Source organism: Pyrgilauda ruficollis, unplaced genomic scaffold (genome assembly GCF_017590135.1).
Source record: "Pyrgilauda ruficollis isolate IOZ18807 unplaced genomic scaffold, ASM1759013v1 scaffold32, whole genome shotgun sequence".
NCBI lineage: Eukaryota > Metazoa > Chordata > Aves > Passeriformes > Passeridae > Pyrgilauda > Pyrgilauda ruficollis.
This window is the reverse complement of record NW_024524600.1, coordinates 2,689,749-2,714,476: the sequence shown is the minus strand read 5'-3', so window position 1 is coordinate 2,714,476 and position 24,728 is coordinate 2,689,749. Positions and strand designations below refer to the sequence as shown.

General features: G+C 39.0%; 1 protein-coding gene across 2 annotated transcripts in view; it reads right to left on the bottom strand.

Annotated features, from left to right (window-relative positions):
- The window catches only part of FGD6 (FYVE, RhoGEF and PH domain containing 6), a 71,807-nt gene that overhangs the window by 45,210 nt on the left and 1,869 nt on the right, over positions 1-24,728 (bottom strand). For both annotated transcript variants that reach the window (XM_041474346.1, XM_041474347.1), the window contains exon 2: positions 14,608-17,026. In XM_041474346.1, coding sequence (XP_041330280.1) covers positions 14,608-17,026 — 2,419 coding nt within the window. The remainder of the gene's footprint in view (positions 1-14,607; positions 17,027-24,728) is intronic.

The window sequence follows — 24,728 nt, the reverse complement described above, 5'->3', positions numbered from 1 at the left end:
GCCATCTCATATTCTTTTATTATGACAAACACAAACATCTTTATTACATCAGTAGCATGACATGAGGTAGTTATATGCCCCAGCTTTAGTCAAAACCTGGAACAGAAATCACTGCTGTTCCTTCCTTTACTAAATTACTCAGCTTCACTATCCACATCTGTCACTGAATCTATCTCTGACCAAGGGTATTTCTTCCCCTACTGCAAAATATATTAAGTGCTTTATCTCTGACCACACCGGAATACACTTTTTAGTCCATAATTCATTAATGTCTATTTTTGTTAATAGATATTTTATTGCCCTTTTTCCTACCCTTAATATTTATTTTAATTGCCATTTTAATTTCCTTTAACTGAGATTCCTTCTCATCAAGAAAACATTGTTTTCACACCTGTGACATCACCATTCTTTTGGCTGAGCATATTCTACTGGCTGCCCACTCCCAGACTTTGTTGTAATTTTTTATTTAAACTTTTCAGAGCAGCTATGCCGAAACTTAGAAGTTTTAGAAAATCTACCCTTTTGGGAGTCAGAAATAAGAAAACTTCCAGGTGAAGCTGTGTTTTACTTGCACAAACACAATCTCCTCACCACTGAAGGATGAAGAACAAACTAGCTGGCTTGAGTTGTGTGAAGCATTTTCTAAACATAAGATTAATCAGCTTATTTAATAGAAAGTTTCAGTAAAAAAATACTTTAAAATTTTAATAATTAACTAGTGATAATTTAGGATGTGTAGTAAGTGTCCACAAATGACAGCCACTCACTGTATATATTTTTTTTCTTCCTATCAATCACAATGTTTATGCAGTAAGCTCCTTTTCTGGCCTTTGTGGTGCTTATGCCCATACTACTCATGTAAAGGAACCTAAGACAGCTGAGAGAACCATGTATAAAATCTTACATACAGTATCTACTCCAATTTTATCCTGTATTTGCTCAGTTCACAGCACTCCGGTTCTTCCACATGATACATCTTGTTGAGGGCTTTTTTAGTGGTATTTTTAATACTTTTTCCCTTCTTTGCTTTTTAAAGAAAGAACACATTGGATGATTAGATGATTAATAATCAAGAGTCAGTTCACACTCAGCTATTTTCCAGAATCAAACAAGCCATCAGTCCAGGGATAGGATGCAATACTGGAGCCAGGGGTAGATTCCTTCATGGTGATGTCTGCAGTTGTGTCCTCTTCTTCATAGAAAATGGGGACAGAGCTACTGTGTTCATTTGTGTTTATCAGCCACGTGCTGAAGAACATGCAATTCCCCTCATACATTACACCTTAACCTTTCATGGTAATGCTACGGCTTTTCTGGTGAAACAGAAAGCAGATCTGTACTTACTGATTATTCTTTTCTGTACTTTTACCTCTGAAGTCATCTATGACATAAGTGTATGCATGGTTCTCTTAAAGTTATCTCTGGATAAAGTGAAATCCCTTGCACTTTAACTGCCTTTGGAAATAGTAGTAAATATTTAAATAAACAGAGTCTTTTCTAGCACATATTAATGCCCCTTTTTCAAAATACCATAAGCATGCAGTAAGGCTTATTTTAAGTGGCTCTTCTGATAGGTATTTTGGGGTTACTGTGAACTGTCTCTATCTTGTTCCCTCTTCATCACGATTCTTTGTCCTACCCACAGCAATACCCTTAGAAACTTCTGCATTATCAGTCATGTGAAACACCAGCCCTGCCAACTCACTGTGCTGTGCACTGAGTAAGAACATCTTGCCATATCTCATGAGCAAGTTATCTAAATATAGATGTGGGGCTTTTTTACTTCACACATAAAATGAAGGAATCATTCGTTTGCCTTGGAATGAGCGGCCTGTGGGATGATGCATTTATGCTGTGCTGTATTTTCCTACTGCAATAGTAAAATACTAATGAAATAAAACATGTTGGTCCTAGCAAGACATACAGCAAGATAAACTGTCAAAACTTAAAAATTGTCATCAGACTATTACCACTGGGAATCAGCATAAAAAACACTTATTGTCTTCAAGAGATGACCAAGACTAGTTCAGACTACTTTAATTGTCCTAAAATATAAGCTTCAAATACACCTGTGACTTCACTTTCAGACACTGTTGATTTGGACCCTCCATAGGGCACTATAGCCTGAAGTCACAATTAACATTCCAACTCCTTTAGAAGGCAAATAGTACTTTAAGGTTGACTGAGATCATTCAGAAAGATTCTCTGCCACGGAATGCTCCAACATTAAGTATTTTATAGTATATTGGAATGACTTCAAGTGTTAGCATCACCATAACTACTAAAAAGCAAGTTTCCACAGCTCCAAAGTATTTGCTAAAATAAATTCATCCACACTACTGCTTTACACACATTTCCTTGTGATCTTCATTATTTTTAGATCTTTTTTCCTACTTTCAGTAAGTAATAAAAATACGTGGGAATGCTGAATGAACAGAGCCTTGCACACAACACTCTGCTAAACTCTTCACTTCTCATCCTTTTGTTGTTTTAAAAGGAGTCTCTGGTATACTCTGCTTTATCCTTCTGCCTCTCTCTCCAGTATTTTATTGCATGTTTTTTGTGGGTGTTTATGTTTGTTTGTTTATTTCTAAAGCAAACTTTCAACATGCAGGCAAAATTACACAAACTGAAGTTCCTACTGAACTAAAAAATGCATACCAGAACTTCAGAGAGCAGCTTAACATGCCCTATTATAATATTTCATCTCAAATCCTTTTAGTATCATTACAGCCTTTCACCATCTTTTCACAGCTGCTTGCACCTCATTTTTCCCCAGAGAGCAACCAACTATTATTAGTGCTCATCCATTTTCAGTTTTTAGCATCACCATTCCTTGCAATCAATGTTAGTAATTAAAGCACATTCAGCTGCTAGTTTTTTAAGACCTAAAAGCACACTGGATCTCTGTGTAGGCAATAGCTGATAACATTGTCATTTTTTCATAGCCCCTCATACTCCCAGTAGCTGTAAGCATGCCTCACCAACTGATTCCCTCCATGAATTCTTGTTGTACACTTCTGGGAAAATGCAATGGTAAAATACTTGAAGAAACAAAGTGTTCTAATATTCTAATGTTCATTTGGTCCTATCTAAATTCAGAATCTCTTTCAAGGAAGGACTGTAAATACAGAACTGGAATTAATATCCCAAAACAATTTAGGAAGTAATTCCCTGATTTGGGTGCTCAACAACAGAAGGTGCTCCTGGAAAGTCAAAGCAAAAGTGAAATTAATGCTTAGTTAATACCCCTTTTGTTTTGTGAATTTCTTCTGCTTTTATTTAATGCTTCTTTTTAAAGACAGTCCAGTGTCTTTATTGTTTTATTACTGCAAATTTTTGGAAAAAGAAAATCAGTTCTAGAAAGCAAGCATACTTGGCAAAGCACTAAGATAATAAAGGATGCCAACCAAGATCATGCATGAGCTCCTATGGAAGGTTTAAGGAAATACATTAAGAGATTAGTGATCAGCAAGATTAGTAAAATTACAGCACTTTTTGGATGAGTTACATTCTGCTGCAATACCTCCCATCCACAACCAGCCTGAAGAAGTCAACAACAGCAAACCAGTGCAGAAAGCACAAAGATGAATTTCATATCACTCTAGATGCACCTGGAGCTTAATATTCACCTCTCATTTGAACATCAGAGTCTATGAACAACACTGGCTGTTTACCATTAGAGCTAAAAATATCCCATCCCCTGTTGCTGATATGTCCTCCTGCTTTTCATTTCTCCTTCAGGCACACTGGGCCATGAAGCAGCAAATGAAGATGAAATGCAGCCCAGGCCAGAGGGATTACTTCTACAGCATCAGTCACCTCTCTGGTTTAATGACAGACTCACAGGTGAAAAAAGCCGAAGCTGAGATCACATCTCTCTTCTCTAGGGGTAGTGGACAGTGAGAAAGGCTGGTGGATGCTGCTGCCTCTCTCGCAGTGCTGATGTGGCTGCCAGCTCTGGAGACTGGTTGCCTTATTGCAGCCAAGCTGCTTGGGCTTCAACTTCTCTGCCAAAAATGGTGCTTTTTCACAGCAAGAGAGCAAGATAGCACGGTGCCCTCTCAAATATGGTTTTATACAACAACACTAACGTTATGCCGTTTGTTCTTCTGCAGTAAGAAGTCAATTACATTAATAAATTATTATTATTATGACCAAGAACAAGAAAAAAGGCAACCAGACATGAATTTTTATTGGTGTGATCCCAAGGAACATGACAATTGATTTTGACCTTCTTTTTCTTTATATCTTTTAAGACTACCTAAATAGATCGTGCCTGTGAGATTCCTAAGTTCCTTTTGTGAGTGATCCTGCCACAGGTGGCATGGCAAGGAATAAAACAGACTTCTACAATGGTCTTTAAAATTAAAAAAGCACCACGAAATAAGGGGCAAACAAACTAAACCAATGAATCCATGTCTATTTGCATTGCTTAGCACTGTTGTACTATACTCTCTCCAGGCTGGTTAGGGAATTTTAAGGATTCAATTACAAATATAAACACTCCTCAAGAATCACAGCTAGAAAACAGAAACTACTAGCATCCAGCTGAGCAACTACAACTGCAAATAGTTTCTGCACTCCAGGTTCCTTTTTCAAATATCAATTTAAAGACTTCAAGAATTGAAACAGAATTATTTTAAACAATATCATATGTACTGTATGCACTCATTAATGTGCATTTTTTTTACAAAAAGCCAGGATCTTGATGACAAAAATGCACTATCAAAAGAAAAGCTCAATACAATCTATTTGAAATGCATTTTCAGAGTTATTTGCACTTTGAAAGTTGTCTGCTGCCTCCTGGGCAATGGGCTGGCTGCTGAGAGAGGCCATGTAGAAATGCCAGGAGTTTGCTCTTGTCAGGACAAACACCAAGAACTATCTTCTTTGTCCCAGTCCTTACCTCTGGCACTCACTGGTTACACCAGGGACTTTTGGTCAAGGAGGATATCACAAACACTGTGAGAGCTGCCATGACATTTGGTCTGTTAGATCATGCCACTGGCAGCTCCTTCTATACTTGGCTGAGCACATTGCAGTTGCAAACTTCTGCACCTGGATTGCTTGAACCAGGTTATGCCAGCCAGCAGCATTTGGTTTAGCATTTGTTATCCTTCAGGTCAAGACAGCACATACTACTTTTACACTGGGGACTTTTGGTCAAGGAGGATATCACAAAAAAAAAAAAAGAAGTGTATCATTCTGTAAGTAATTTCGCCTACTCCAGGCACACTGTGATCAATAAAGCTCACATTCTAAGCCAAAAAAAAAAAAAAAAAAAGTGTCTTTCATTCTGTCAGTAATTTCGCCTACTTCAGGCACACTGTGATCAATAAAATCATGCCCATATTTCCATGGCACAATTTTAAAAAGCACAGTTTAAAAAAAGGTGCAAACAAATCTCAAATGATCTCCTTATTTAGCTGCAATTTGCAAACGTGAGCCCCTAAGGCCAGAGGCACCCAAGGATGGCTCACCACAGGCAGCCTCCCATGCTCACCGAAGTCATCTTCAGTGAGACCGTTTGTTGACAATTCCTCAGTTCCCTGGAAAGTTCAACATAAACACACATGCATGCTTCAGATGTTTCTACACTCACCACAGCAAAGCCACATTAAAAAAGCAGCGGATAAAAAAGAAAGAGGTCTCACTTTAAAAGTCTGCAAGAAAACTGGTGTCCACAGTGGGACAGCTCAGCTCCTGAACAGCCAGGCACACTTGAGATCGGGAGAAGCAGGACAGATTGACAGATAATCATGAACACTAACCAAGATCACAAGTAGGTTTCTATGGAATGCTTAAGAAAATATATAATGGGATAACTGATCAGCAAGATTAGTAAAGGCATCAATTACTGCACCTTTTGAATGAGTTACATTCTGCTGCAACACCTTCCCTCTACAACCAGCCTGAAGAAGTCAACACCAGCACATTTCCTTTCACAAGCCAGTCTAGAAAGAATAAAGATGAATTTCAATATCACTCTAGATGCACCTGGAGCCTAACCTGTCATAAATTCAGAACTGTCACCTGAACTTCAGACCTTCTGAACAACAGTGACTGTCTACCACTAGAGCTAAAATATCCCCTCCCTCACTGCTGTCTTCATGTCCCTTTGCTTTTCCATTCTGCTTTGGGCATACTGGACCACGAAGCAAAAAATGAGAGTGAAATGCAGCCTAGGCCAGGAGTCTTACTTATCTTACCCATCCCAGCAACGGTGCCAAAAGGAGATGATGCCAGTGTAGCAGAATATGATCTAGGGGGGTACAATGGGACAGTATTGAGCACTGGTACTGTAAAGCGAAACACTGTGGCAAAACTTAAGGATTTAAACCCTTGGCATGTAAATGGAAAGGAGTCCCTGCACTCGTGCTTTCCGTCACCACCAAATGCTGTGAGGGATTACCTGTCTCACAGGGCAGGTAAAGAGCTGTGGCAAAACTTAAGGATTTAAACCCTTGGCATGTAAATGGAAAGGAGTCCCTGCACTCGTGCTTTCTGTCACCACCAAATGCTGTCTCACAGGGCAGGTAAAGAAAATTTACAGCCATGAGCATACTTTGCAGCATGACTTTAGAAAGCACAGTTTAAAAAAGGTGTGAACAGCTCTCAAATTATCTCCATACAGAGATTTACAGCAGAATTTAGAGCTTTTTGCCTTCCCCTATCCTTAATTCTTGTTTCATAGGGAGAGTTGCAATGCTCATGGGAAAGACCTTTGGAAGAAGCTCCTGGCAAAAACAATATGAATAAGGACCAGAAAAATATGGCACTCATTCACAATCAGGACCTCTTATTCTAACTTCCCTCAATTCACAAAACAGAGCCTAGTGGGATGAAGTAGACTGGGAAAGGACAGCAGGATCAGAATAAAAACAACACTTCGTTTCCCAGTCACACAAAAAAAGGAAAAACCACAAGAGAACTCTAGCACACACTAAATAGACTTCTGGAAAACTATAATGTAATTGTAACAAAAAAAGTCAAAACAAATGTATCAAATAGGAAAGGGAAAACTCAGACCAAGTGAGAACAAAACTCCCTATTAATACTCATTTCAAATAAAATTGACCTTACCCTGCCAGAACTACAATGACATTTCAATGCATAGCTACTTCTGCTCACTGTAATCAGTTAATGCAAGGCCCTACCCAGTATCTTCTCTATTGACTCAGCATTAGTTTTATGATTTTTGCATGACTATTCCTGAATCAGGGCTCCAATATCTCTCTTCAAACAGTTGCTCACTCAATTTTAAAATAATGCACATCCTATTGCACTTGGGATTTTTACATACCAGATATCGAGAAGATGACAAAAGAAAGCTGAGTAACAGATTACTCAAAAGGCAGTGACCTAGATCTGAAATAAAAATGGAGTGGCTTAGCTCCTAAACACACAACTCTGCATGCACAGGAGCTGATGCAGCTTCCTGGACAGTATGTCAGAAAAGAGGGGACGAAATAGTTTGGTCAAGAGCAACACAGACTAAGAGTAAAGAATAACTGAGCTGCTTGCAAGATTAGACCTGTGCTGTTTCTTCCTCTAACCTTTTGCACAAATTAGAAGAACGGGATTTAGACACTCTTTATAAACCTTTCATCTTACCTAAAAATCTGTACAGAACAGCTCACCCCCACAAACACCACTGGGAAAAAACGTACAAAAAATCCAAGTGAACTCTGAGCAGTTGAACTCACTGAGCCATAAGGCTCAGATTGCAGCTATCAAAATGGTAGATTTGGTAAAAAAAGATGCATATTTATTTATATGCATCTTAAAGAGTTCTTTAGTCTTCTGCTTGAGTAGTAGTTTTTCATAAGCACAAAGATATTTCAAAGAAAAATTAAAACTTGCATAAACTTTATGTTTCTAAATAAAACTTACTGGATTCTAGCACATAAAATAAAACCAGCATTTCTTTACCTATATTTTATCTAGTGCATTGAAACAACACAGCCACACAGTTTTGTAAATCTATTCATTAAAACATTTTTAACTAGGTCAAATAGAAATGCTGGGTAAATGTGGCACATTAATATTACTGTTGGCATTTAAAACAAAAAACTAAGTTTATATTTTGATCACTTTCTTTACACACTTATTTTGTGCCACCTAAAAATCTTACTGTTTTACACATACTATTACACATTAGAATGCAGTTGGAATATCACTGTGCCACAGAACTCCACATTTCCTGAGCTGATGCTGAAAATAACCCACAGGAAAAGGCTGCTGTTGAACATATAAATGGGCCTTTCATCAATTCTCATATCACATTAGACTCTCCACTCTGCATCTGACGCATTCTCTAGAGCTACATTTTGCTAATTTATATCACGGTTGGCAAAAGGAGACAGAGCGCACACGGTGGAGGCGGGGGAGAAAGGCCACCATCGGTGACAAATATGCAGCGTTAACTTAGCTTCCTCCGCCTTTAAGAAAAGGAAATGCATATGAAGAATGCCAAAATTAGGAAAAACACAAACATGGAATAAAAGAGGAAAGAAAAAGATAAAGCACTGCAGATTAATTTCCGAAAGTGCGTGACACTCGGGTTCCGGTTAGCCGCGACCAGGGGCTGGGAAGGAGCCCAAGGGCCGCAGCAGCTCCATGCTTCCTTCGGGCTCCCCCACGGCACACTGAGCCAGCCTCCAGCTGAAGCCAAGAGCCAGCCCTGAGCTGAGGGCAACGTCACCGGAAGGACAAGGACATCCTTGTATTGTACCGGGGGAGCAATGGCAACAGAAGTTTGGACATTTTTGCTATCTGTGATGAGCATTTCTTCAGTGGGAAACAAAGGATAGCACAGTTTACCGTCAAAATGGCTCTTTTAATGCCATTTTTGATATGGATTGCATGAGCATCAAGGTTAATGTGTTGTAATTTTCTAGACCAGACAAGACTGACCAAAGTAGCCACCGAATCTTTTGGAGAGCAGATGAGGATTCACCCAGCAGCTGGGCAGTGCTCACAGCAATGCCTGCCTCACCACCACTGACACCATCTTACTGCTGCTCATACTCACAAGCACACCCAGCCCTACCTACACAAAATAAAAAGATAACATCGAGAATTGAAACCACACCTGTTTTTATGCAGCACTTTTAATACCACCTGGTAACTTACAAGATTTTTGCTATTGCACCTACAACTCTGTCAGAAGCTTCCCTGGCTGTGCCAGCCTTCTTCACCCACCTCTTTCTTTTACCAAAATCAAGAGGGAGCCCTTGAAAAGAGGGATTAAACAAATATCAAAGACAAAAATTATTTTTCATTACCATCTTGGGGATCTTCACAATTATTTCAATGTCACAAGACATTTTAAATCTTTTCCTGACTGGATTGTACACCAGAATAACAGCATTGGAAAAATGTAGTTCTCCAACTTCTTTCTCTCCCTCATTGAAGATGGAGACAATCAGACCTCAGAATCTCTCCCACTATCAAAACAGATTAAATCAGCACATCTCAAAAACATATTTGCATGAGAATGTGTCAAGATTCTAATGACATTTCTATTTATTCTGATATTTTAAAAATCTTAAAAAGAGGGGGAGGCAAGGGGAGAAAGTATCAGCATAGTTCTACCAGTTTGCTTAAGAAGATTTGAATATTTTCCCAGAGTGCCTATTTTCTTCTTACAGTATATGCATTTTATTTCAGGTTGTATAGCAGACTACACTGTAAAGCTGTATAACTGAAAGACACTCCAATGCTAAGGAAAACTTCTCTTACTGGAAAAGCAGACCATGGAGACACTGACTCACATAAAGTTTCTTGGAAAGAAAGAAAAGAAAACCCAAAACAGTCCATATGCTCTCCTGAGTAAAAAAAAATAACCGCAAGCCTTCTACGTAGCTTGACATGCTACCCTTGTAGTACAAAATAATTAACTTGACACTACAAAATACAGGAATTCCAGACCCAAGGATCCCAGCACTTGCACTGTCCCCTAAGTCCTTATGTCAAACATCAATATTCCCAAGCAACTGTATTACTACCACTTCTCACCAGTATCTCCCTGCCTCCTTCCATGCCTGCTTCTGATTAGACATGCCTACCAGTTACAGAATTTGTTTCTTCGTGGTCTATAAGAGCAAAAAGTGACAAGCCAGCAAAACGGCTTATTCCTTTTATGTGATAGGCAAGAATTGCTTCGTGAATTCCCGTCCGTTCCCACCTCAGGGGCTGGGGCTGCCGGAGAGGCTCCGCAGCCAGCCTGCGGGACTGCGAGCGCAGCCCGGAGCCCTCCGAGCACCGCTCACCGCCAAACCCGGTGCGGCAGGGAGGCCTCTATCAATTAAAAAGACATGGGTATAACACATCCAATACCTAAAATGTATTTTGTGCATTCAAATCTCAGCATAAGGGTTTGAACTTGCAATATTCTAGATGCTATTTAGATCTTGCAGTCTTTTATTAATTTAGTGTTTCTGAATGGGAATTTTGGAATTACAAAAAAACTCCAAAAAACACACAAAAAACCCCCACAAAACATACAAAAGAACCCCACCACAACATCAAAGAGGAATATGTATCAAGTGAAGTGCTTAACCACGGAGATTTCAGTATGAAATTCAATATTCCATGAAGGTTTCCATGGACACTTAATTGACCTCTGGGGACTCAGTCCCCAAAGCAGAATTGAGTACAGAAAACTAAACTTGTATTTTGCATTGACATGCTCATTTCTGGAAAACCAATGGATTATTCTAAATCAGTAGGTGTGGGTAAAATACGTAGTAATATTTGATTAAACCAACATTGAAATCATAAAGGATTGTTGTCACATGGTACTCCCCCCTCTCCAGGCCTTTCCAAAGATAAACCCTAGCTGGAAAGACAATGACAAAGTCATAAATAAATTAGCAGTCATGTACATTTGCAACATCTTCAAGGAACACTGTCAAAAGTAGCCAGTAAATCCCAGAAAGCTGAAGGAGTAGACTCACTCAACCTAAAATACAACTGTCTTGCAGAGGAAAATGTAATACCAAAAGAAAGACCACAAACAAAACCCAAAACAAACAAACCAGCCAAAAACCCAAACATACAAAAAAACCCCACAAAACTCGCTAATCCCAGAGAGCTGCATTTCCTCTTGTTATCTGACTGGATAATGATATTTAAAACTTCTTTTACACTTAACAGCACACTTTCTATCTCACAGCATCTAGTCTTCACTCACTTTATTTATAGAGTACTCATAAATGCACATTCATCTAAATTATCCATTTTAAATTGGCAGTTAAACAGGTAGGCTAGACCAAAATAAACAATCCTTACACATCACTTGGAAATATTTCTTTTTTGTACAGTGGGAAAAATAGACTATCTGCTCCCAAGCTACTGACATTATTTACTTTATTGAGAATATTCCCCTGAACTACTTAACAAAAACCTAATCCATTCTGACTCTCAGCAGCAGCACCTGTTCCACCTCAGTGGTTCATACATCAGATCAGGACCCTGACTCTCTTCCTTTCAAAGGCAAGCCTTGTCTTTTCAGTAGAAAGGAGGTTGACATCAAATATCTCAGGAATGAAATCCTGACAATTGCTACCTACCAATAATTACTCAGGCCTGCCACTTGCATGTAATTCCCTGTGGGAAGGCTCAAGCAAACAAAACATAGCTGAATTAAATGTGACATACGAAGTTCAGATAAAAGCATCAAAAGCTATTACCATTCTCCATTAAAGCACACTGGTTTCACCAGATGGGATTGTGAGGAAATTCCACTGTAACCACCAAAGCATTGAGTACATTATCAAAATTTTATTTCTTCCTCCAGAAAGAAACGTAGCATGAGCTGAAGACACCATTGAACTCTTCTGGTAATGGCAAGACTGCCGTTCAGACTTAATATACTCAATGTGCTATTATGGCTAGAAGGGTGAGCTATTGGTCTGAATTTCTCAGAATAACAATCTCATTTGTACATTGGTTTTAATCATAACATAATTTGCTTTGAGATCCCCATTAGCAGTGCATTACAGGAATTTGTGTGCCACAATCTATGAAAAAGAGCTGAGTGCATGTTCTGACAGGCTGGGGAAAACGCGAGAGGCAATTATTTCAGTAACAACAGCAGCACTGTTTCTCTAACTGGTTTTATAATACAGCCTGGCCCAGGAAATGATAAAAAGCTCTTACAGAACTATGCAGAAAGGGTAAGACAACATTGATAAGGAAGCTTCAAAGGATTTGAGATAATACTGGATGGGAGAACTGGAGAAGCTGCCTGCCTGGCCTGTCTGGGCGAGGACCCTTACACCTCCCAAGGCAGAGCCAAAACGAACATTCGTCCCTGCTGTCCCAGCAGCACTGATCCAGGTCAGAAGACTACTGTACTGTAATGTCACCTTTGTTTTCCCCTAGGGATTTCTTTGTTCTCTAAAATCTGCTGAAGTAACTACATGCATTACTTGTTTCCTAAGGTAGTTTCCGACTATTTCATTTGATTTAAAATATACACATAAATGGCTCTACTTCTTGTTTTCTATGGGTGCTTTTTAAAGAAAAACAACAAAAACCCAACCAAGGACACCCAACTTAGGGAGCAGCTTCAGGTGTAGATGTGCCAGAGAGACCACTTAAACCCTTATATCACCATTGGTACTGGGGAAGGTTTGTGTGGAGAGAGAATAACAATAAATCTCACACATTTAGCCAGATAAGAAAACTACGGAATTTCACTTCAGGAGCAACTGCAATCTCACATCTACTATGCTTCATATGGCAAAACTATCCTTTTCCTAAAGCAGACAGATACTCACCTGTATTCAGAACAAAACAACACAAACCAAAATGAGTCACATAAACACATGAAATGCATCCTTATGCAAGTTTGCCCTCACCCTTCTTAGGTACACCAAATTGAGGAAATACCAAGAGAGAGTGGTCAAAATCCCTGAAAGATGCTCAAAGATTAGACTTACACAAAAAGCATACACTCTGTCAGGAAATTAAAGTATACCAAGGACAAAACTAAGAAACACCCTGCTGTAAACTATAAATGTACTCAACAACCACTTGAATGAATGTACCAGTACCTAGCCCATAACTAGAAATCCTATTTTCTATGATAAGGTTTCACCCTTCCCAACAAACAGACCCATGCTGATCATATTAGCTACAAAAAAAATTAACATAGGATGCCCCTTAAAATATTTGTCTCTTCCTATGTAAGAACACAGATTCTTTGGAACATGTGTTTACTATACACACATCCAAAATGAAGCAAAGCTTAGTAACTCTCAGTGAAAAAGGAAGTTAAATGTGACTATCTAGAAGCCAATTCTTGTTGTTATGCATACATTCTCAACAGTGTGAAGAAGTTTGCTGGGGACTTTGAAATATACAGGCTGCATTTTTGATTCAAAAAAATGCTTATTGCTGGTTTGAGATAAATCTTTAGGATCTGTGAGATAAACTGACCAGCTAAAGTTAAGAAATTGCACAATACCATGTAGGGACAAAGCAATGCTTTACCTGTTACCACACTGACAGGCACACTAAGTGATGCTGTTTAGGGAGAGCACACGAGTCTGGCCACTCTCTGTGGCCCATTTCTCTTCCCAGCATCCATCACAGTAATACAAATATTAAAAGATCTATTCCTGCCTATTCAATTTAGCAGCCATTTTGGATGTAGAATCACAGAATCATTAAGGCTGGAAAACACCTCAAAGATCACTCAGTCCAACTGTTAAACCAGCACTGCATGTTCATCACTAAACTGTGTCCCCAAGTGTCACACACAGATATTTCTTGAACACTTCCAGGGACAGTGATTTCACCACTTCCCTTGGTAGTCTATTCCAGGGCCTGACCTATCCTTCCAGTGGATAATTTTTTCTTAGTATCAGATCTAAACCTCCCTGGGGCAAATGGAGGCAGTTTCCTCATATCTATGAGCCTGTCCAATCCCTTTTTGCACCTGCTGACACTATCTGTCTCCACTACCTCCTGAGCTAAAGAAACACAGCAGCAACCTGCAGAGTTACCAAACACCATCACGCTAATATTCTATGAGTCACACAGAAATTGTGCACCACTACCACCTTTGCTGGGAGCACAGACAGATTCAGAAGACTCACTGTATTTAGAGAGGCAGTAGCTTCTGTTATACCTAAAAAAGCTTTCCAGACCTGATGAAGAATTTGCATAACCAAAAGCTTGTCTGCTCTTTCCAGCTCTATCAACAGATCTAAAAATGTATTCATCCCCCTACAAACCTAGCAACTATGCACTCTTTGGATAGTTATTCCAGTTCATCGTGAGACTGGTAAGGTTCATTCCTCCCTATTGAAGTATTCTTGAAAACAAATAATGACTGTATCTGATTTGCTTTAATTAAACCTGGAAAAGTTTCCCAAATTTTGAGGAATAATAGCTTACTTTTCCTTTTAACTCACTGCCAAGTGCATGGAGTTTTTAAAACAACAAAAACCTACAGAAAGATATACAGGAACAAGTGTCCTGCTGACATTTAATGGAAGAGGTGCAGCCTCTCAGGTTATCATTTAAACATATTTACAACCAACAGAGTTACAATGCAGCTGTTTAACTTCCCTTTTCTTGTTATTTTACCTGTCAAGTCTCCAACGCCTGCTTGTAGCTTCACAAGGCTCCTCAACTTCATAGAAGTCAGTGCTCTGGTCTTCCATGCTGCTGGAGTTCTGCCATTCAGAGCAGAGATTTCTCCTAGCACCCACAGCAAAAGGCAAGTTCTCATACTCAGGTATTTCCTCATAGTGACGCACATTCTCATACTCTGGATCACAAGTGCTGGTTACAGAATTCAAAGGCATTTGGGACAAATTCTCTCCCAGAAGTCCATGTCTTTCAAAAGACTCCAGCCTTTGGTTATTTCGCATCTCAGGCTGACTTCTGTTTCTCTGCCTCTTCTTCTGTAATGCCGGACTACTTATTTCTACAGAATGTGCCTTGGCAGATTTAGCTTTCCTTTCACTGCCTACAGACCCTATATAACTGCTGTTATTTCCATACCCATTCCCATTGGAAAGGTTGGCAACAGCACTCTCCACTGACTGGCTGCCTTTAGACAGAAATTTTTGGAAGTCACTTTTCTTTAAGCAAACTGACAGTTTCATGTTCAGAAGCTTTTTCAAACTATTTTTCTTGTGATGGTCTTTGCAGGGCTTGTCTGTCCTGTCCATGTCCACAGCAGAGAGAGACTTGGCCCTAGGCTTTGTCACAACAGTCAAGTGGCTGAAACTGGTGGCAGTTTTCAATGATTCAGAATTTCCTGAAAACGGAAGAATAGGATGAGGTAACTTCCAGACGGGTTTTTCAGAAGAACGTTTGGGTATGTCACAAGACGAAAGTGCATCCTGCTCCTTGGCTCGTGGATGTGCAAAGTGAGATCCTTCTAGAAGGCTGTTTGATTTGTCTTCACTGGAGGTGTAAGAACTTTTGTCCACAAGCTCTGCTGATGCAGCTTTTTTCAGCAGGCCAGCAGCTGGAGGGCCATGCCTCTGTGGTTTCTTAGGAATAACTTTTGGGGAACTCTCATCCTTTATTTTAACTTCTTTATTTTCCAAGTTTTGTGGGGAAACACGGAGGCTGTTGGCAGCAGGTGAATGCTGACTGCTTGCCAATTTGAGCTGCTTTGGCAAGCTCATGGACAGGGGATCACACCTGACAAAGTCAGTCCTTCTGTCCACAGCATCTAGCATACTGGCGTCATCTGTTATCTCCTCCATGAAGTTATGGTCTACATTTAAAGAAGATTCTACATGTCTCCCCAAATCAGGACTTCCGTCTGAAAACTGAGGCAAAAGATTTTGTGCAGCTGACTCTTTGACAGCAGGCTCCTTTACCTGAGACATTTTTTCGGCATTGCTTTGAGTTACCTCACATTTTTCAGGATGAAACACTTCTGCATTATTATTATAACAAACACTTTGACCAAGGACATTAATTCTTGCTGGCTTTTTTAAGCTTTGGTCCACAACACCATAAGACTCTTTCTCTGAATTAGATGGTTCCTTTGTTCCTTCTCCTGTGCTGTCTATGCCATCCTGACGGACTAGACATGCAGCACGTGGCTTTCTTGGCTTAGGGATAGGAAGCACTTTGGAGCTCAGGACTGAAGATATTTCAGGGAAGGCTTTATCAGCATCTGCTTTCATCCCTACTTCATCTGGAAACATCCTAATGCTACTTAAATTTTCATTCTCTAGAGTTTCCCTGTCCAATGGGGAAGAACAACTGTGACTATTTTCAATCAAACTAGGACAAATTTCAGACATCTGAAACTCATCAGGAACAATCTTACCGTCAGCATTTTGTTGCTTCCCTTTAATTACCTCAGAAGATGACGAAGATTGTACAAGTTCCATAAACTCTATTTTAACATCATTCTTGGAACTGCTGCCATTCCCTTTGTCAAATTTGTCTGCATACCTGCGCCTCACAGGACTGCTGTTAGGAAACACACCATGAGTTAGGACATCCTTAAGTTTCTCTTCCAAAATGCTGGCTTTCAAAACCACCTGACTTCTACTTGCCAATTTTTCATTGTGACTATCCCCCAGAGACAGTGCATTTCTTTCACCAAGCTTGATGTTTTCTAAGGTGTCGAAGTGCTCAAGAATGATCTGAGTTTTACAGGTGTTCTCTCCATTTCCAAGTTTATGAAAGCATTCAAATTTGCAAGGTGACACAGGTAAAATATAAGCTGTATTTCCAGTACTCCCTTCTGAGGTTTCATTTTTATAGTTCAAATGGTCTAGAGTTTGAGAAGAATCTTCCCTGTGCTCCTCAAAGCTTTTTGTGCTTTTTCGTGTAGACAATGGAGGTTTAACTTCTGGGATGGAGGAGCTCTTGAGAACCTTTGGTTTGGGTGCAATTGCTGGCTTGGTTTTCCTTGCTGCTTGTATCCCACCAGAAAGTACAATATCAGGCTTCGGTGCGACAGGGGGAGGCGCTGCCTTGTGTCCTAGGACAAATTTTGGTTTGGGGGCCACCGGTGGCTTCTTAATTTCTAGGAAGGATGGAAAACAAAGACTTTAGTCACCACTGCCCAAAGAACAACTTCACCTGCAATGCAGTAGTATTAAAAGCTTTCTAACTTCTGTGATCTACAGGAACTCAATGTGTGAATGAAGACATTTTTCTCTTAAAAGCATGCCTTCCTTCCCTACACCACTTCTTTACTAGCTGCCTTTCTTTGTTTTAATAGACACATCAAGGAGTGGTAGGGAAGTTTTCAAAGTCTTTTCATAAACAAACAGTTTAACATAATATTAGTACATGTACTCCCTCACATGCTAAAGTCTGATGCCAAGAAAAGCAGAGCAGATTTGCCTGGTTCTGCAGTTTTAACTGTAATACCATTTAAAAATGCTGCAAGTATGTTAAGTGCCACACATATAATAAACCACAAAGACAGTAGGACAGCCAGAATAGTGACCAGGACAATTCTGTCCCTTCCTCCACTACTTTGAGAAAAGTGTAACCTACAATTCCTCATTCCCTTCCTCTCCTCTTCAGACAATACTGAGATGAATTACTGTACCAGTTGCAAAACTGGCGTATCACTACCAACAGTTCAGTTAGTCTGTGATATGAATTTAACGCAGTAATTTGTAGCAAGGCAGTACCTTTCTATTGTAAAACACTATTTCTGTGCCTTGTACAAAATTACTCTTCCCAACTTGTCTGAACTAGAAACAGTCACCACTATTATGAATTATGACCCACTTGGCACAAGATGACAAACCCTGGGGAGTGTGTATAGCACTCAGGAAAAGGAGCTCATGAGGAACTTTGAGATTGTGGAATTTTGATCCTGTTGTTAGAGTGGTTTTTTGTTGGCTTGTGTTGTGGCTGCTTTTTTTGAAAGTATGTCTGAAACATCTGAATATTTCAGGAGATTATTTACGACCAATTCATTTTCATGTGCTGGAATATTTTCAGATTTCTAAGAGCTTTGAGCATTTTTTTGATATGTGCAAATTTATAAAGTAAACGAGTTTCTCGTGCTGTTTATGTATTACGTTTGTATTTACTACCCCTATTTTGATCAATATTTTAATATACTTTCAGTAATTCATATACATGTTAAATAACACCCTCAAAAAACCACATTGGTTAATGTTTCACATGCAAATAGATAGGGTAGACCATTGATTTCTTGTTCCCTTTGAAATGTGGGTTTGGTGTTTGGTTGTGTTTTACCACCATTATTACTACAGATATGCACTGTATCTTAATCTCTAGCTTAGATTAGAATGAAGTTTCAAAGTTGAGGTTTGTTTTGTGGGGATTTGTTTGTTTGAAGGAAATCTAAATATGTAAAAAATTTAAAAAAAAAAAAAGGGGCAGATGCCCTCAGTTGCAACTATTTCCTAAACAGCAAGCCACTGCTCTAAGCAAAGAGCCAGAAACAGTGAAACCATGTTTTTCTAGGACATTAATCACTAAATGGTACCCAGACTGCCTCTACCCACACTTAGAATGCCTGTCCTTGCTCCCATTATATTACTGAAGAGATTAACCTGTGATTGCAGAGTCTCTGATGTGTCTGATGGAAGACACAATTTAAGACATTTTACAAGAGGGAATCCAGAATTTCTTTCCAAAGGTACAACTCCCTATAGCTACTGACAACAGTGACCCAAGTACCACTTACTGCCAAGGCTATCCCACCTTCTGCAACTCCTCTAAAGGCAGATTTCCCTCAGAGAGAGGAATCAACAATTTGCTAGGAAAAAAAAATAAAATTAACTCTTCAGGTCGGTAACTACTGATCCTGAACAGCAAAAGAGAGCTGTACACTCACTTTCAGACAAGTCAACAGCTTATTCAATTGGAATATGAAGTGATGGCAATAAAGGAGCATGTGTTCCACGGTGGAAAAACAAAGAAGGGATGCCCAGATTGTCGTAGAACACAACACAGTAGTAAACCTGGGCTATGTTCAGTAATATTTACCAAGTTATTAAAGCTCCCTGGAAACAGGAGAGAGACAGGCTGCTTTGGAACCCTTCCTGATGCCCAAGTGAGAGAATCAGACTGACAAAGATACAGGAGATTAGACACTGGCTAGGTAAGCAATATCCTGTGGATTATTTTTCCCACACACAAACTAAAGTTCATAAACCTTGCAAGTTTCTCTCTCTACAGTGGGAGTGCCTAAGATTTTGGATACCACCAAACTAGATTACTCTGCAGGGCTTTTAGCTAGTATTTATTAGGGAGCACACTCAGAACTTATGATGTGACACCATTACCTGAATATAAACTATCAAAAATTCCATAGTTTTATTAAAACAAAACCATGAAAATGTAAAGAAAAGCAAAACAAACAGACCAGTCTGTAAGTCAGTGGAAGAAACCTGGATAACGAACAGAGCAGAAGAATTCACTTCTGATAATAAGTGTAATTCAACGTGATTTCTGAAGCCTACTAGAATTTTTCAAATTACTTCAATGTTAAAAAGCATTCAGACAGACGGAAGAGACCAGCAAATTGTGTGGGATAATAAAGACACCACTGTCTGCTTTAAACTGATTGCACATTACATCTAGAGTAGATATGGGTCAATGTATTAACAGGCACATTACAGTCTCGGTATCAATACAGATCTGCAGTCAAGTGCTCCATCAGAAAGGAATGTGATGAAGAGCCCTTTCAAACATAAATGTGATGTGAGAGGAAAGACTCCAAGAAGGGAATGCATACCAGTAGTTTTCCTCAAGAAAATATCTTTAAGTTTCTGAAGAATACAAGCAGTGAACTACTTAGAAAAAAATTACAGCAGCTGACAAGGATGATAGTAGATTGACATTAGAAATTGAGAATTAAACTTCAGTTGCTTATAAACCAATCCAATTCACTGTTGGATGAAAAACACAGTTCGACATAACAGTGCTCTAAAACGGACAATTTTCCATCCAGAATAGAAAAAAAATCTAAGTAGGAGGCAACTGTTATATATAAAGGTGTAAGGAATGACTGGAAGTCATATGAGAATGACTTTTTGCTAAATGGCAAGCAAAAGCAAGGTAAAAAACCAATAAATATAATCAAGGAAATGTTATAGAGCAAATGCATGGAATAGTTAGTTGTTTGGACAGTGGGCTTTTTCCTGGTGCCATATGGAACTAGCTCTTCACTTAAGGACAGAGATGGTCAGTTACGCTTAGGAGAGAAAAAAATTGAAGAGTTTGGAAATCATTGGACATAGTTATTTTATGAGAGCTCCGTGCAGGTCTGAAGCTAAGCAGTAAATAATCTGCTAAGTATAAAAGATGAAGGGAGTGGAAAATATTTCTGTACATAGCACCTACCAGACTGTTAGTGAAATGCAATGTCACCTTCCAGCAACCTCAGAAATAACTACAGAAGCATCCAAGGTCTAAAAATTATGCTTCAAATCCCAAGGAAGATCATCCTGGTTAATTTAAACAAGAATTTAAAAACTAAGATGGTAACAGAATATATACTTACACACATGTAAAAGGTTTTGGGTAACAGATGGCTCTTGAATCACAAAAAAAACCCAAAACAAAAAAAAACCCACCTAACCCCTGATGAGATTCCATAGCTGACCACTGAGGTTTGACATGTTCAAACTAGAAACAAAGCTCTAAAATTCATATAAAAACTGAAGGATAAGTAACTACAGAAATATCTCACCTAGTATTGTGGTGGAGCCACAAGCACTTACAGGGAACCTAAACTCACTTTCTGACATGTGTAGAATTTTCAGAGGGAACTTTGGACTGGACATTGTATTCTCCAGCCTGTCATACTCAGGAAATTAGAGAATCACTATGATTTCCCCACTCCCACTTCCAACCTTAAACCATTTCTCAAAGAGAATCCCTGCATCCAGGGATTCCAGTAATAAATGCAAATCTGAGTAGAAATATGAAATTTGATTTGCATAAACAGATGAAATGTTTAGGAGCCAGAGAAACTGTCAAAGAGATATCCTCCAACCTGTTTGACTATGCAAAGGAAGAAATCCATAAATAAAGTGACTAGCAATACTGCCATCACCAACAGGAAATCTGCTGCTCATGCAGGAATAGCCAATACCATGCTCAGTGCTGAAGAAAAAAAAGTGCTTAAAAATACCAACACCTAACCCCCTTAGAAAAAGTAGATTTAAAAGGGCATTCTTTTTCTAACAACAAATTGCCATTAGCACCACCTGTGCAGATCAATGCACATGCTCTTTGCCTGACTTCGGGTCACAGCACAGAAACAGACATTTATCTCTCTGGTGAATTACGTCCTTCAGCGTGCCGAGGAAAAAGCAACACCCGTTCTCATCCTGCTGATCTTCTCTGTGACCAACACTTGTTATTGCCTGACTGGTAAGTGCTCCTGTTCTGTGTTTGGTTTGTTTCAGAGAAGGATGAGAACATCCTGAAACAACTTCTACTCTCAATCCTTTGACCTCAAAGTGCTGCCCATTTCTGTTCTTCAGATGATAGAATTTGACAACTGAGGACCTCACTTAAAAACACTTGTGTGTCTTCTATGCACTATCATGACAATGAAGAGAAAAGCCAATAAGATAATGCAATCTTGAGGATTATTATTACTCAGCTTTAAATCCTTCTCAAAATCGTATCTCTTGTTCTCTTCTCTGCCCTACATAGCAACAAGGAGAAACAATGATATATGAAGGTGAACTGAGGCAAAAAATCAAATGGAACTACCCCTTCTGCAATAAACCCTACTGTTGCTAAAGGAGTGTTTTTCCCAGGTAATTTTTATGCCAATACCTTTGAGATCATGCTAACAACTTTCATATTTAGGAACAACAAAAGAAGAGGAACAAGTCATGTTAATTTGTATCTGTCCATGAAAAGAGGACAAATGGTTCTAGGCACTATCAAGCTGATATAACTTGATATTCCTTTGCTTACAATGCTTCACATGAACAGAGGCTCCCCTCATGGTATTCAGGATGCCCCATGGGACTATCTCAAGTCACCTGGGCAAGATCCTTCAGCCTACCCTAAAGCAACGTTCCTTCTGAACCACAAAACAGTAGGAAGAAAGTAAAACAATAAATCAGTGTGGCATCAGATTTTGACAGCAACTCAGCCTAAGCTTAAGAAAAGGGTACACAATCAAATTACTACAGGGTAAGCAAAGGTGTGAATTTAACAAATCAGCTACTTTATAGAAGCTGGTCATATGAATACTCCTATCTTGCCACACAATATATATGGCAGTTTATTCCTTTACACCTGTAAGGTTACAGACATTTCACATACTACTTGACAAATCTATTTCACACACACTAGGAAAAGGAAAGGGCTTCTAACAGTTACCAGGCAGCAGCTGGCCTAGAGCAAACATATGCACTGGCTTTCTTGTGTCACCTTGTTTACATGTGCACACTGTATTCTCAGATACAGCAAATGTGTAAGCTACATATGAAAATAATGCAATGCCTGTAGGGTACCTACCAAGAGATCAATGTGCTGCTTTTTCTCACATGAAGGAAGAGCTTGCTCCAACAGCCAATTTGCTGTTCCTGAGACTATTTTGGGCACAAACCACTACAACTCAGAGTCTCGAAACAAGAAAGCCAATCTGGCTTTTAATGAACGTGTAGGGAGAAAGATAATTACTGCTATGTTTGGGATATGCTGAGAGATTATTGCACTGGCACTCAATACACTGCAGAAAGAAACAGATAAAGTATTCTAAAACTCCTGTTCTCCAGCAGCCTAAATTTTAAAGACTCATTACAAGGCTTTTCAGGTCAATTACTTTGTTTTCAGTTACAAAAAGAAAGTTTCATTAGGTAAACACCTCAAAAAAGTATTGTGAGATCATTAATTTATTTCCTGCAAATGTTTATTTATTTTCTCATTATGGAGAGGCTCTGATTTTCTCAGGTGCCACAATGCTCAAAAGAAACAAAAAAAGGACTGAGTCATAACATCCCGGAAGATAACACATGTAGTTTTTAAAGGGAAACTAGTGGTTTCCCTAGTGGTACAAGGGAAAACTAGTGGTTTCCAAGCCATTAGTTTTAGAAAACATCCTAATTGAACTGCGAAAGGAAAACATCCATTTCAAAATCTTAGGCTGTTCACTGACTTATTGAGATAAAACAGGAAAGTTAGGGATAACTTCCCAGCAAGGACAAGAGATGAATAAACAACCTTTTAAGATCACATGCAGAGACAGAGCTGAGTAACTCTAATGAGACTTGACACATTCGAGGGTTAAAGGGACATTAAACGCTGCAGGCCTCATTTTTTTTTCAATCCTTGAAAGCAATGAAGTTTGATTGGAAAAGTCATGTTGATTTTGTTTATTCTGTTCCTGCTATGTTTTTTTCCATTTGAACTACATTTCTGACATTAAAATACATTTTTCTCATTGTTGTTGTCAAATCCAATTTCAAGCCTAAGCTATACATTCTGCCCACATTAAACAAGCTCTATAGATTCACATATAAGGACTGTTTCTTCAGCAAGAAATAATAAATGTCAAACTCATAACTCTGAGCTTTTGTTTTTTCCTTTTAAAGGCAAAGCACATACTTGAAACCAGCATAATACTTTCAGGCAGAAAACGAGTAAATGGACATTCACTGGCATACGTATGTAGTGTGTATATAAATATATCTTGTGCAGTGCATGAGAAAGCAATGGCAGGAGTATAGCTGCAAGTGAAGACTGAAACCAGCGTATGGGTTGATCACTACAATGAGATAACCTTCAAATTATATAGAAGTGTTTTTAAAAAGTGCTATAGTTCCTTAGCTGCAACAATTCCAGACTTACATATATATTTTAAAACACGTAAGCCACAGCTGTGGCAGAACTCCATCATGGAGTGATGTTCAGTTCTGGACTGAGATGCAACTGAAACAATTCTGTAGAGGAAATAGAAGAGATACACAGCAAGACATCGAATATGCACTGCATTATTTAGAAAGGCAGAAGGTAAACTGGAGCAAGGTTAAGGCTGGGTTATCAATCTCAGACCTTTTGGAAGTTCTGCCTTTGGGGAGAAGCCGTGTTTGAGGTTTCTCCCCATACCACAATCCCCTCAAATAGCACAGTATTTCTTAGAGAAAGCCCCGCCTATCAAGCATACACCTGCAAATGCTACTTGTAAAGAACTAAAGCAATACAGATGATGGTATATCATGTTGCTTTGTCCTAAAGGTACATTAAAAGAAGACCCAAGAGAGGCACTTAGGCCCATCAAGTCAAACTGAAGGAAAGATTTCTAGCACTTCAAGTTCCACCTGAAGCCTTCACAGACAAGAACATTTTTACAGAAATGCTGTATTACCAACCAGTTGTCAGAAAACTGGCTCACACAGCACAAACGAGAGTAAGAACTGAATTCACAATTAAATAATTTCAATGAAGGAAATAGATTCTGTAGATCAAAATTCAAATACAGGAGTTGTTTTTATATGAGCAATAGCTTTATAAAGAATGCCTATATATCACAGGCACTAAGTTCTGCAGCATTAACAAGAGAGGGATATTAAACCTTCAGAACTGTCTTGTGGCAGTCTTCAGCGTTTTCATACCCTGCCTAGGAACTCCTTCACTGAAATGTCAAAAGCTGTCATGATGCTGTCAGAAGGATCATCAATCTCTACTCTCGTTTCACCTGTTCCCATGTATTTTATCTTCACATAATACATCACACACAAAATACTCTTCATCCCCTCTTAAATACC